Source organism: Tamandua tetradactyla, chromosome X (genome assembly GCF_023851605.1).
Source record: "Tamandua tetradactyla isolate mTamTet1 chromosome X, mTamTet1.pri, whole genome shotgun sequence".
Taxonomy (NCBI): domain Eukaryota; kingdom Metazoa; phylum Chordata; class Mammalia; order Pilosa; family Myrmecophagidae; genus Tamandua; species Tamandua tetradactyla.
This window is the reverse complement of record NC_135353.1, coordinates 104807890-104821274: the sequence shown is the minus strand read 5'-3', so window position 1 is coordinate 104821274 and position 13385 is coordinate 104807890. Positions and strand designations below refer to the sequence as shown.

At 37.7% G+C, this 13385-nt stretch overlaps 1 protein-coding gene across 2 annotated transcripts in view; it reads right to left on the bottom strand.

The window, feature by feature from the left end:
* OPHN1 (oligophrenin 1) overlaps window positions 1-13385 on the bottom strand; it is a 528296-nt gene that overhangs the window by 31837 nt on the left and 483074 nt on the right. For both annotated transcript variants that reach the window (XM_077146702.1, XM_077146703.1), the window contains one exon: window positions 10123-10270. In XM_077146702.1, coding sequence (XP_077002817.1) covers window positions 10123-10270 — 148 coding nt within the window. The remainder of the gene's footprint in view (window positions 1-10122; window positions 10271-13385) is intronic.

The window sequence follows — 13385 nt, the reverse complement described above, 5'->3', positions numbered from 1 at the left end:
AAAACCACATTAAACCAAGATGTTTTATTCAAGGGAAATGTAATTTATAAGGGACTTAACAGTTCCTAATCAATAGAATATTCTATACTTTTTAAATAAAAGCATCAGTTAATTCTTAACTATTTCACTTAAAACTAAATTGTTAAGGTGTATCAAATTCCAAGTTAAACTTAACAGAATTTAGTTTCTTCCACCAACCCCACAAAGAAATCCCCAACTAGCCACTATATATTCTTTCCCTGGCCTTTGCAGACAATAATTTCCTCTGATATAAGTGCATGCTTTTCAGCAGTTTTTAATCTTACTAAGAGTTTTGAAAATCTAATGAGAGCCAGGGACCACTCCCTATTAAAAATGAATACATACAGATATTTGCACATCCATGTCCATGGTAGCATTATTCACAATTGTGAAAAAAATGGAACCAATCCAAATGTCCATCAACCAATGAAATCATTAGAAAAATGTGTATATACATACATTTTAGTTTCCTGGGTTCCTCAAAGCAAATACCATGAAATGAGCTGGGTTAAACAATGGGAATTTATTTGCGTACAGTTTTGAAACCTGGAAAATGTCCTAATCAAGGTATCATAAAGGTGATGGTTTCTTCCCAAAGACTGGCTGCTGGTGATCCTTGGTTCCTCTGCCACATAGCAAGGAACATGGTGGCATCTGCTGGTCTTTCTCTTCTCTTCTGGGTTTTGCTGGTTTCAGCTTCTTGCTTCCTGTGACTTTTTTGTCTAAATTTCATTCTCTCATGATGTACTCCAGTCATAGGATTAAGACCCCTTCTGACTGAGGTGGGTCATATCTTAGCTGAAGTAACCTCATCAAAAGGTCCTACTTACAATGAGTTCACATCCACAGGAATGGATCAATTTTTTTTTTTTTTTTTTTTTTTGGTATGGGCAGGCTCCAGAAATCGAACCCAGGTCTCTGGCATAGGAATGGATTAATTTTAAGAACATGTTTTACTGGGGTGCACACAGTTCCAAACCAACATACTCCAGTCTTTATACCACAAAAAGTCATGTTCCTTCCACATACAAAATACATTTATTCCATCACAACATCTTAAAACCCAAAAGTCATTTCAGAACATGAAATGTACAAAGTTTCATCAATATTGGTTATGGGTGTGGTCTTTCTTGGAGCACAATTCCCCTCTATCTGTGGCCCTGTGAAACCTAGAGAACAAGCGATCTGTTTCCAACTATATAATGGAGGGACAGGCATGGACTAACCATTCCCATTCCAGAATAGGGAAATTGGAAGGAAAAGAGGAGTCACAGGTCCCAAACAATTCCAAATTCTTGTAGAGCATACTCCATCAGCTTTCAAGGTCTAAGAGTCATTGAAAGAATGATGTTTTGTCAGAGTGGCTGCCCCACCCCTTGCAAGCCCTTGCCATGATCTCCCTGAACACTGGGGTGAAGCCTCCACCTCCTCCAAGCATCTAGATGGCAACCAGACTCTGCAAATGCTGGGGCAGAGTCTCTACCCTCTCAGAATAGTCAGGTGGCAGCACATTTGCTGAACAATGGGGCAGAAGGCCCATACCCTCCAAGCATGGGGCAGACTCACACATTCCATACTTGTGGGTGGACCTGCTCTCTTCGGCAAGAAGATATCTTTGATCCAGACCTCAGCTTCCATAGTTCTGCCTTGAAGTGATTTTTCCTTCAATTTGTCCCTTCTCTGTCCCTTTAAGTCCAGGCTGGCAGGGGTTCTGTTCATACAAATTATGCAAGAAATCTGCAAGTTTTGCATGTTGTACACAGAGGTCCAAATTATCCAACAAAAGAACTTTCCACAGATCCTTCTAGCATAACTGTATTTCAGCCCTGACATCCAAGGAAATTGATGAATGGTTCCATAGTGCCTCACATGGGGCACTATTCTCTGGGGACTCACTTTCCAGAAACTCAAAATTTTCCAAGTGATCAATTCCTGGTTTCTTTGTGCCTAGGAGTTCAGCTCTCAGCTTATCCTTTTCTTTAAAATTTTACTGTAAGGTGCAAGGAGAAACCAGGCTTCACTTTTCACTTTTAGCTTGGAAATCTCCTCTGCTAAATATCCAAGTACAGAACTCAATTTTGCAAAGTTCTCTGCTACTTTAAAATAAGGACTGCCTTTCCTCCACATTCCAATAACACATTCATCATTTTCTTCTAAGGCCTCATCAGAAGTACCTTTAGCATCTGTATTTCTATGAACATTTTCTTCAAAGGAATCTAGGCCTTTTCTATCAAGTACCTCATAATTCTTCCAGCCTCTACCCATTACTCAATTCCAAAGCTGTTTCTACATTTTAGTTTCCTAGGCTGCTGTTCTAGTTTGCTAGCTGCCAGAATGTGGTATTCCAGATACGGAATGGCCTTTAAAAAGGGGAATTTAACAAGTTGCAAGTTTACAGTTCTAAGGCCGAGAAAATGTCCCATTTAAAGCAAGTCTATAAAAATGTCCAAATTAAGGTACCAACAAGAGGTTACCATCACTCAAGAAAGCTGATGAAGTACAGGGTTTCTCTTTCAATTGGAAAGGCACATGGTGAACATGGCAATGTCTGCTAGCTTTCTTTCCAGGCTTCCTGCTTCATGAAAATTCCCTGGGAATGTTTTCCTTCTTCATCTCCAGAGGTCTCTGGAGGCACAGACTCTGTGTTTCTTGTGGTTCTGCTGCTCTGTTGCACTCTCCAAAATTCTTTCTCTTTTAAAGGGCTCCAGTAAACTAATCAAGACCCATCTGGAATGGGTAGAGTCACATCTCCCTCTAATCAAAGGTTAATATCCACAGCTGGATGAGTTATATCTCTGTGGAGATAATCTAATCAAGTTTCCAATCTATAGTGCTGAATAAGGATGAAAAGAAATGGCTGCTCCCACAAGATGGATCAGGATTAAAACATGGCTCTTCTAGGGCACATAATCCTTTCAAACCAGCACGTTCCACCCTCTGGACCCTCAAAAAGTCATATTTTCCCCATATACAAAATAGATTCATTCCATCACAATATCAGAAAGCTTTAAACAATTTCAGTAACAATACAAATACAATACAAAGTTAAAACCAATAAAAGTCTCATCAAAGTCTGTTACAAACTGGCATAGCTGCTCAAAGGAAATACCATGAAATGGGTCAGATTAAACAATGGGAATTTATTTGCTCATGGTTTTGAGGCCAGAAAAATATCCAAATCAAGGCAACATCAAGGCAATGCTTTCTTCCCAAAGACTGGCTGCTCATGATCTTTGGCTCCTTTGTCACATGGCAAGGCACACAGCAATACCAGCTGATGCTTCCATCTCTTCCAATTTTTGTTGATTTCAGCTTTTTGCTTCTTGTGGCTTTTTTTTTTGTCTGAATTTCATTCCTTTATAAAGTACTCTAGTAATATTTTACATCCTGACTGACATGGGTCACATCTTAGCTAAAGTAGCCTCATCAGAATCTATTTACAATGGGTTCACATCCCAGGAAAAAATTAACTTTAAGAACATGCTTTTCTGGGGTACATACAATTCCAAACCACCATGCTATGGAATGGAATATCATTCAGCTGTATAAGAGAATGAAGTTCTGATACATGTAACAACATTGCTGAGTCTTGAAGACATCATGTTGGGTGAAATAAGCCAGACACAAAAGGACAAATATTGCATGAGCTCAATGATATAAATAAACAGAATAAGCAAAATTTTCACGGAGTCGAAATTCCAAATGTACTTTACCAGGGGATGGGGTGGGGATAAGGAATAAGGAGTTAAGGTTTGAAATATAAAGACTGCCTCTTTGGAAAACAGAAACATTTTGGTAATGGATTGTGGTAATGGCAGTACAACATTGTTAAGGTAATCAGCAACATGGAAATAGACTTCTAAATGTGGTTAAAAGGGGAAAGACTAGGTTGTATATATGGTAATAGAAAATTTTTTAAAAAAAATCCATGAAACTGCTGTACGCAGTGAACCCTAAGTTAAACCATGGATGATAGTTAATAATACAATCATAAAAATGTGCTTTTATTAACTAAATCAAATGTAGCACACAAATTCAAAGTATTAATAATAAATAGGGTGGTATATGGGAATGCTGTATTTTATGCACAGTCATTCTGTAAACCCATAACTTCTCTAATTATAAAAAGAAGTAAATATAAGGGTTCAATTCACCATCTTGAACTAGAGTCTCTGATTTCTATTAAGGTTGATGTTTTTTCATTGATATTGAACACTTATATTATTTTTCTGAATTACCTACTCATATCCATGTTTTCACTGGTGTGTTTTTCTTTTTTTTTTGCATGGCCAGGCACTGGGAATTGAACCCGGGTCTCAGGCATGGCAAGTGAGTCTTTTTCTTATTTTTTAAGAGTGCTTTATTAAACATTGTAAAAAAATTAAAAATTTAATACAAACAAATGCAAAATTTTGCAGAACAACACTGAGAGATTCATGGAACCCCCTGAAACTGCCGATGAACTCCAGATTGAGAACTCTTGCTGTTAGAAAATTGGCATCTGCTTTAGTAATAGGAAACCCAGATAAGAGGGTAGCAGTTAAGAATGAAGTCTCTTTTGTCAAGTAAATGAGAACCAAGAAATATTGAAATGAGAAATTAGATCTTATATTTATCTTGATTCAAACTATTGAAAATTAGAAAATAGGAGAATTTGCACATCAACTAGATTAAAAATCTTAATGAATTATTGTTTTGTTCTGTTTTAGATGTGATGAGAGTATTGTGGTTCTGCTTTAAAAAGAGTCTTTATCTTTTAGAGACATCCACTGAAGCATTTACGAATGAAATCACATGATATCTGGATTGGGGAATGGGTAAGGGCATAGATAAAAGGAGATTGGGCATACCTTGGTAATTGTTGAAGTTGAATGATGTTATGTGGAAGGCTCATTATACTTTTTTCAACTTCTATTCATGTTTGAGTTTTTTTGCAAGTAATGTGGGGTCTGGAGCCAAATGACCAGGTCTGAATTGCAATTCTGCTTTAGACTATCTGTGGGATCTTGAGCAAGTTCACTAATCTCCCTGTGCCTTTATTTCCTCATGAATAAAATGGAAATAGTAAGAGCACCTACCTCAGGTGTTTATGATGAGGATTACAGTCCCTGGTAATATTAAATATTCAATAATTAGTAGTTATTATTTATATTATTATCCTCCAAATAGGCAGCAAGACTTTCCACATGTGAAGGAAGGATTAAAACTTGCTACCCATGCATTTTACTCCAGAGAGATTTATTCTCCTTGGGAATCTCTCACTAATCACTGCTGCTACTATCGAAGGGACTGGTGCCAAGAGGATGTCCCCTGTAAAACTGGACCCAGAATAAATACATGGTCTCTCTTTAACTAAGTCTACTATAACTGCAATCAGGCTGGAGCACTAAATCAAAGAATTACCAATAGCCTACAAAAAAATGTAAGGTACATAAGCATAAGAGTGCCATGGAACTGTATCACTTGGCTTCCAGGACATGCCCTGTAGCAGAAGCCATCTTTAATCCTCCAGCACTCAGGAGTAACTTTAAGCATATCTACCCTCTTCAAAGTCTAGGCTCAAAACAATGAGGTATTCGATGACATCAATTTCTTCTCCCATCTGCTTAAGGCCCATCTTCTAAGTTACAGGTTCTTATCTGAATACTTTCTTCTTCCAATGAAGAGACCCTAGGACCTTCCATCCCATCTTCCCTCGAGGGGAGGCAACATGGATTGCTTTTCACCTACACACCAAATGTATCAACACAGTATAAGAGGTCCAATCTTCATAAAGATAATTCACATTCTTAGAGAAGTTACCATATCCCGCATGGAAAAGAATTTTCTCATGGCTTGGAAAAATAGGGTATGGACTGATAGGAGCAATGATGACTTTGGAACCAGACTCTTCCGCCAGGGAAACCAGATTCCAGGTTCTGGGGTATGCGGAATAACAATAATGATAATAATTACAATAATAACAATAGTCATAATAAAGATAATAATGGTAAAATAAATATCATTATTTGAGTACTTACTCTGTACCAGGTTCTATTATAAGTACTTTACATGAACTATGTCATGTAATCCTCAAAACCAACCTACAGAGAAGGCTCAATGTCACAAAGCTAATAAGTGAAAGACTTGGATTTCAAATATTGAAGTCTCTTTCTACAGTCTATACTCTTAAGCTCTATTATGAAATGTTTTGTTTTATTACAGAAGGTGGTGGCTTATTTATAGTAGAATTTTCAACCAAAGATCCATGGAAAGCTCCAGGGAGTCTATGAACCTCCTAAAGTTTTATGTAAAAATTAGGATGTATTAAGTAGGTTTATTTTTTTGGAGTGAGAATACATCATTCCCATGAGGTAATAAGAGCTGGATCATCTCTTTTCTTGAACCAGTCACCTGTTTTCATAGGAAAATACACAGATCAGCCTCAGAAATCACAAAAAACAGGAAGTGAATGAGGACCAGACAGGGAGACTTCACAAATAGGCAAGTGGCCAATTCTTAAAATGGGGAGTCCCTCTTTCATTTGTAGGTAAGCGGTGCAAAAAAGTTCTAAGAAGTTACATGCTAATCCAGCAGGAGAGAGAGATTGATTATGATATTATAAGTAGAACTATATACATGCTATGAGAAGGACAGCACTAATTTGGTCTGGAGGGGATGGAGAAGTTCTTATAAAGACGTAATACTTGAGCTGGGCGTTGAAGGATTGCAGTAGATGGAGAAAAGGAGAAAGAGCATTTCAGGCAGAAAACAACCTGAAGGGGTAGAAAATGATGATTTGTTTACAAAAATGTTTTTAAAGAAGTTTAGTGTGATTTGAGCATAGGAACCAATTTGGAATTAAAGAAGCAGGTGGCTGAGGATGGGGTTGATAAGGTAGGCTGGGGCTATTCCATGAAGGCCATCATACCTACTGCACATGGTAAGAGTAAGTGGAAAGGATTAAATGAGAGTATGTAGTTGCACCCATTAGGATGGCTATAATAAAAAAAGACAGCAATAATAAAAGTGTTGGTGAAGATGTAGAGAAATTAGAAAATTCATACTTTGCTGGTAGAAAAGTAAAATGGTACAGTTGCTTTGGAAACAGCCTGGCTATTCCCCATAAGTTTAAACATAGAGTTACCATGACCCAGCAATTCCACTCCTAAGTATATACCCAAGAGAACTGACAACATATGTCCACACAAAAACATGTACATGAATGCTCATAGCATCATTATTCATAATAGCCTAAAAGTGGGAAACCTCTATTTCCTGATGAATGGATAAACTAAATGTGGTATATCCATAAAATGAAATAGTATTTGGCCATAAAAAGGAATGAATTTCTGATACATGCTACAAAATGGAAGAGCCTTGAAAACATTATGCTAAGTGAAAGAAACCAGACATAAAATACCACATATTGTATTATTCCATTTATATGAACTATCATCTACAATGTGAAAATTCATAGAGACAGAAAGTAGATTAATGGTTGCCACAGGGTTGTGAGAGGGATATATGGGGAGTGACCGTTTAATGGTCACAGGGTTTCCTTTTGGGAACATGAAATTTCTGCAACTAAATAGTGTGATGGTTGTACAAGCTTGTGAATATACAAAAAATGCTGAATTGAGTACTTCTAAAGTGTATGTTTAAGGTATGTGAATTATATTTCTATAAAAAGGTAAAATCGAAGACATTTCTATATGTATTGGAGATCGTTTGGCATAAAGCCCTCATAACAGAGAAGAGCAAACTGAGACACAGAGAGGAAAAGTGGTTGACCCAAATCACTCAGCAAGCTATTGGCCAAGCTAAAATTGGACCCCAGGTTCATCATTTATTTCACACATGTACTGAAGACTTACTTTGTGTCAGGCACTATGCCTGCCAGGTATTGGGGATGCAGTTGTGAAACAAAACACAGTTCCTTCTGTCATACAGTTTATATTCTTTGGTATGTTTTTGGGGAAGATTGTGAATAAATAAACAAACAAATTTACCCATTAAAAGTGAGAGTAGGCATTCAGTGTTTCCTTTCACATTCCCCTGAATGACAGCTCACTTCCTCTTTGAAGGAGGTGATCCCTTAAGTTGAGTTGAGTGATTTTGTTCTTTTTATTATTCCTCATACATATATTCATTCTTTCTATAAATACTTACTGAACAAATATATGTACCAAGAATTGTTCTAGGGTCTAGTGATGGAGTATATCTTACATTCCAATGGGAAACACAGATAATAAATGCAAACAAATAGTGGTAGGCAATTCTGAATAAAATAAAGCAGTTAAGGTGACAGGGAATGATTTGGAGAGGAGAAAGAACTATATAACTAGTGCAATCAGAGAAGGTTTCTATGAGGAGGTTACATCTAACATGGACTTGAATGAAGGAAGGATCCTTGTGGAGATCTGGAGAAAGACTGTCTAGATCCAAGAAAGCAGCAAATTCAAAAGGCCCTTATGTGTGTTTGGTACATATAAAGAGCAGTAAGATTGATGAGGTTAGAACAGACAGAGTGAAGGGGACAGTGAGACAGTGAAGGTCAGAGAGGTTAGCGAGGGCCATATAATGTATAATAAAATGCAAATTTTATTCTAAACTGTAAAAGAAGTCACTGGAAATTTGGAGCAGGGAGAATGATGTGATCTGATTTACATTTAAAAAATGATGTCTCTTTTACTGTTTGCTGTGGAAAATGTATTCTAGGCAAGCAAGAAGGAAAGCAAGGATACCAGTTAGGAGCCTACTGCAGACATACAAGTAAGAGATGATGATGGCTTGGACTAAGATGACTGCAGTAGGAAGTAGTAGGATTTAGCATATAATTTGCACGTAGATCCAATAGGAACTGCTGATGGATTAGATGTGAGGTGAAAGGTAAAGAGAATAATCAAAGTTTATTTCAATGTTTTTGACCTTAGCAATTAGATGACTTGAATGGACAATTACTTAGATGGGGGAGATCAGAGCAGTAGCAGGTTGAGGAGGGGTAAGAAAGAAAGAGTTGCATTCTGTACATTTTAAATTTGACATACCCATGAGCTATCCAATGAGAACTATTGAATAGGGAGTTTAAGTAGGGAGTGGAGGGGAGATGGCAGTCCTAGAGATATAAATTCGGAAGTCATCCTCAACATTTAAATGATATTTAAAACATGAGATTATATAAAATCACACAGAAAAAGAACAAAGACACAGAAGAGGGATAAAACAACAGCTCTAGGATGTTACAACATTCAGAAGTTGGGAAGAGAAGGAAAACCAGCAAAGGAGCCTAGAGACAGAATATCAAGTAGATTAGAAGAGTTTGGTGTTCTGAAAGGCAAGTAAATAAATTCCATCTCAAAATGGAAGAGTTAAGCACTGCATCAAATGCTGCTAAGAAGCTGAGTATGGTGAAGACCGTGAAGTGGCCATGTGATTAGGCCACAAGGAGTTTAGTAACCTTGATAAGAGTGGTCTCAGTGGAATAGTGGGGCAGAAGCCCATTTAGATGGGTAGTATCCACATCAGCAATTATTCCATTGAATGGCATTTCTTTGTGCATGTAGTATCTCTCTCTGTAGTCTATAAGATCCTTGAGGCCAGGGACTATGTCTTAATTCTACTTAGTACCTAGCACAGTATCTGCTGGCACATAGAAGGCATTCAATCCATGTTAGCCAAATTTGAATTTAAAATCTCAGTACATTCAGAAAGTACCTTGCTCACCCATTTCAATGTATTGGGGCACAGATAAAAGAACATCTTAGATATTGTGAGCCATTGATTGTACACCAAGCATGAAATGTTCATTTGTTAGGAATGTTCGTGTTTGTATGCTGTTTTGTTTTGTCAATAAAAAATAAAAAAAGAAAAATAAAGAACATCTTAGATCCTTCACTGGTTTCCCAAGAAATCATGGTAGCTTTGTTTCCAAGCTCATCCCTGCCCTATCTACTTCAGGGATGTAGTTCTCTCTCTGGGAACAAACTGGCTATTTTTAAGCCCTGGAAGCAGGAAAGGCCTCTCTTTGGAGAAAAATGGCCATGCACCCACTTCTGACTTTCAATATCCATCTTGTATCTAATCAAAATTCAGAAGCTAAAGGTGAACCTCAATACTTACCTTCACTTTCATCCAGGGAGGAAGTATAAAAAACTGTCCTTTCCCGCAGCAAGCGCTTTGAAATCGTGATTGGTTTGTGCCTCCTTGCTGTGACCCGAGGTGGAGGCACTGGGGGTGCAGTGCTTTCTTCAGGTGGACCTGAATAGATCTGTTAAGGGGAAAGATATCCAGGAAACAATCAGAAAGATCATGTTTTCTGGGGTAAAATGCTATTTAGCAGTTGATGCCTGCCAAGATTACATTTAGAGTATGCCTTACTAATTCTAATATGACTAAAGGAATTGGCCTCCCAATTCTTCATCACTCCAGATACTAGAAAGAGATTAAAGATCAACTACTATGTTCGAGGCACAGTTTCTGACACTTCCCAGTGCAGAGGAATAAATGCAAACAAAATGTTGTGATATTAGTCCTGGGTTTTCCACCTAATACCTGAGAGACCTGAAGCCAGTCACCTCCCTTCCCTAAGCTTCAGCTTCCTCATCTGGAACATGGGGACAACAAGACCTAATCTTACAGCGAAGGTGTTAATCAAATGAAAAGAGTTGTCAGAGTACTTTGCATGGGTGGGGAAGTGCAGTGGAGAGACAGACTACAATCACCAATATGCACATATACATATGCATATACCCAGTATTTCAGGAAGGATAACACAGAAATGGGTTACATTTTTTGCCTCAAAACAGGAAAGAAGGGAGGGAAACATGTTTTTCCTCCAATACCTTTTTGTTATTTTTAAATTTCATACCATGTGTGTATTACCTATTCAAAAAGTAAAAGTAAAATAAAATTCAAAAAGCAAAAATAAAGTGACTTGGTAGCTGTAAAGAGAGGATGAGTGAGAGAGGAGCTGTAACTACAATCTTTATGCAGTGCTTCATGTCTACTTGAAGAGAATTTTTAGCGAGAGTACACACACTTTGAGAAGATGCATGTATGTGTTGAGGGGGGAAAGAGACCACTGTCTATCCAGTAAGCATAAACAAATCAACTTGATCAGTATGAAGAGAAATGTCAGAGCCCATTAGGCAAGGGTTAACATACACTGCATATTCTTATAATTTACATAATTGGGAATACAAGGCAAGCCTGTATAAAATCTAGAATATGATAAGCAACAATGCAAGGGCAAAACAAGTCAGTAGTTCTCTCATGGTATATGGATGAGAGAATATGATATAGAAAGCAAATGAACTTTGAGTCCATCCAGCTCTAGGTCAGATTCCTGTTTCTACCATCATTAATAATTATAATCTGAATAATTTCCATTTTGTAAGCATCTGCTCAGGCTCTGTAGTAGTTGTTAGAATACTTCTTGCTTTTCCTCACACCAGAGCTTTTCGACGTCTACTTGAAATATTCTTCCTCCAGATATTAATAAAGCTTGCTCTCTCGATTCCTTCAGGATTCTGCTTAAATATACCCTTCTCAATGAAACTTTCCAGGTTATTATATCTAAAAGTTTGATACTCCTCCATCCAACAAACACTTCCAATACCCCTATCCTGTTTAATTTTTTTCTTCTTGCATTCATCACTTTCTTTCTGGCATCTCACACTACACTTTAAGCTGCATAGAGGCATGTCTGTCTAGTTTACTGCTATGTCCAGTTCCTAGAAGAGTGTGTGTAATGGTTGGGTCAAGGACAAACATATGTAAAATTCTGATTAAAAAAAGGCCAAATTGTCCTCTGAAAATACCATAGCAGCTAATTCTCCTGGGGAAGATAAGGCAACAGAAACTAGATCTACATCTTCTTGAAACAAACAGACAAAAAAACTAAAAATATGCAATAGTGTTCAAGGCATTGGAAATCATGCAATAAAGGAATGTGATCCCTGATGGATGTGAAAGCAAATGAGGTGAGTTTTATGATTGTCCCAGCTTAATGTCTGGAGAGGATCTGTACCCCACAGTGCAGGAAGGGGGAATCTAGGTGGAGTCTGGCAGTCTCTTTAAGTTTAAGAGATGACTTCGAGAATGGGGAAGCCAAGGAAGCTAGAGTTTGCAAGGGAGAGTACCAGAGAGGAGACATTTGTATATAAAGAGAGCTCTGAACATCTGCAGGGAACCCTCTTGATGCTGAGCACTGATCAGTGCATATGTGTGAGGAAATTACCCAAATCTGAGAAAAGAAACAGATGATAAGATTAGAGGGATCTATTAACTAAGATCACACAGGGCTGGGAATAGTTGCTTTTCTCACCCACCAAATAGAAAATTGAACAAATCATAGGACATTGGGTAGAATACAGAGACAGATTTTGCCTTGGTAACGAAGAAAAATTGGTCCTAGACTAAATGCTGCACTTGTCCTTCCTAACAAGGCTTAAAAGAAAGACTAAAAAGCATCCATGCTGCATCTCGCCAAAAGCCTGAGAATATTATTCTTTGGAAGGCAAAAATGACCAAGGCCCAGGGAGATAAAATTCAGAGTCTGGCATCTAATCAAAACTTACCATAAATAACTTACAAATGGCCAATGGGTTAAAGAAGAAAACAAAAGTGAAATCAGAATGTGTCTTGAACTGAATGAATATGAAAACAAAATATGTCAGAATTTTTGTGATGACACCAATGTAGTATGTAGGAAGAAATTTATAGCACTAAATGCTTAATTTAGAAGAGAAAATTGGTCTAGAATCAACAACCTCATTTTCTATCTTAAGAAAATAGGAAAGAAGGGCAAATTAAAGCCAAAGTAAGCAGAAGAAAGGAAAAGCAAAGTATAAGTTAATAAAACTGGAAACAAACCACAATGGAGGCCATTTTTAAAAGCCCAAATCAGGTTTTTTGATAAGATCACTAAAACTGCTAACTTCTGTGATGGTAAGGTTCTGGTGCCAACGTGCCCAAGTGATTATGCCCAGTTGGGTCTGGTCAGGCAAGCAGTAGCCTGACCACTGCAGCAAGGATATTTCATAGCTGGCTGATAAACTGGAAGTCTGGTGTATTAAGTCACCAGTCAGTTGACTGCATCTGTGGCTGATTACATCTGCAATCAACTAAGGCACGTCTCCCATAATGAAACAAATTCAACAAGTTGAAGCCTTTTAAGGAGAAGAAAGACTCTTTCATTACTTCTTCAGCCAGTGAGACTTTCCTGTGGAGTTTGTCCAGACCCTTCATCGGAGCCGTCAGTTTTACAGCCTGTCCTACAGATTTTGGACTCTTCCATTCCTATGGTTGCGTGAGACACCTTTATAAATCTCATATTTACAGATCTCTCTTGTTCATTTTTTTTTTCTCTAGAGAACCCTAAT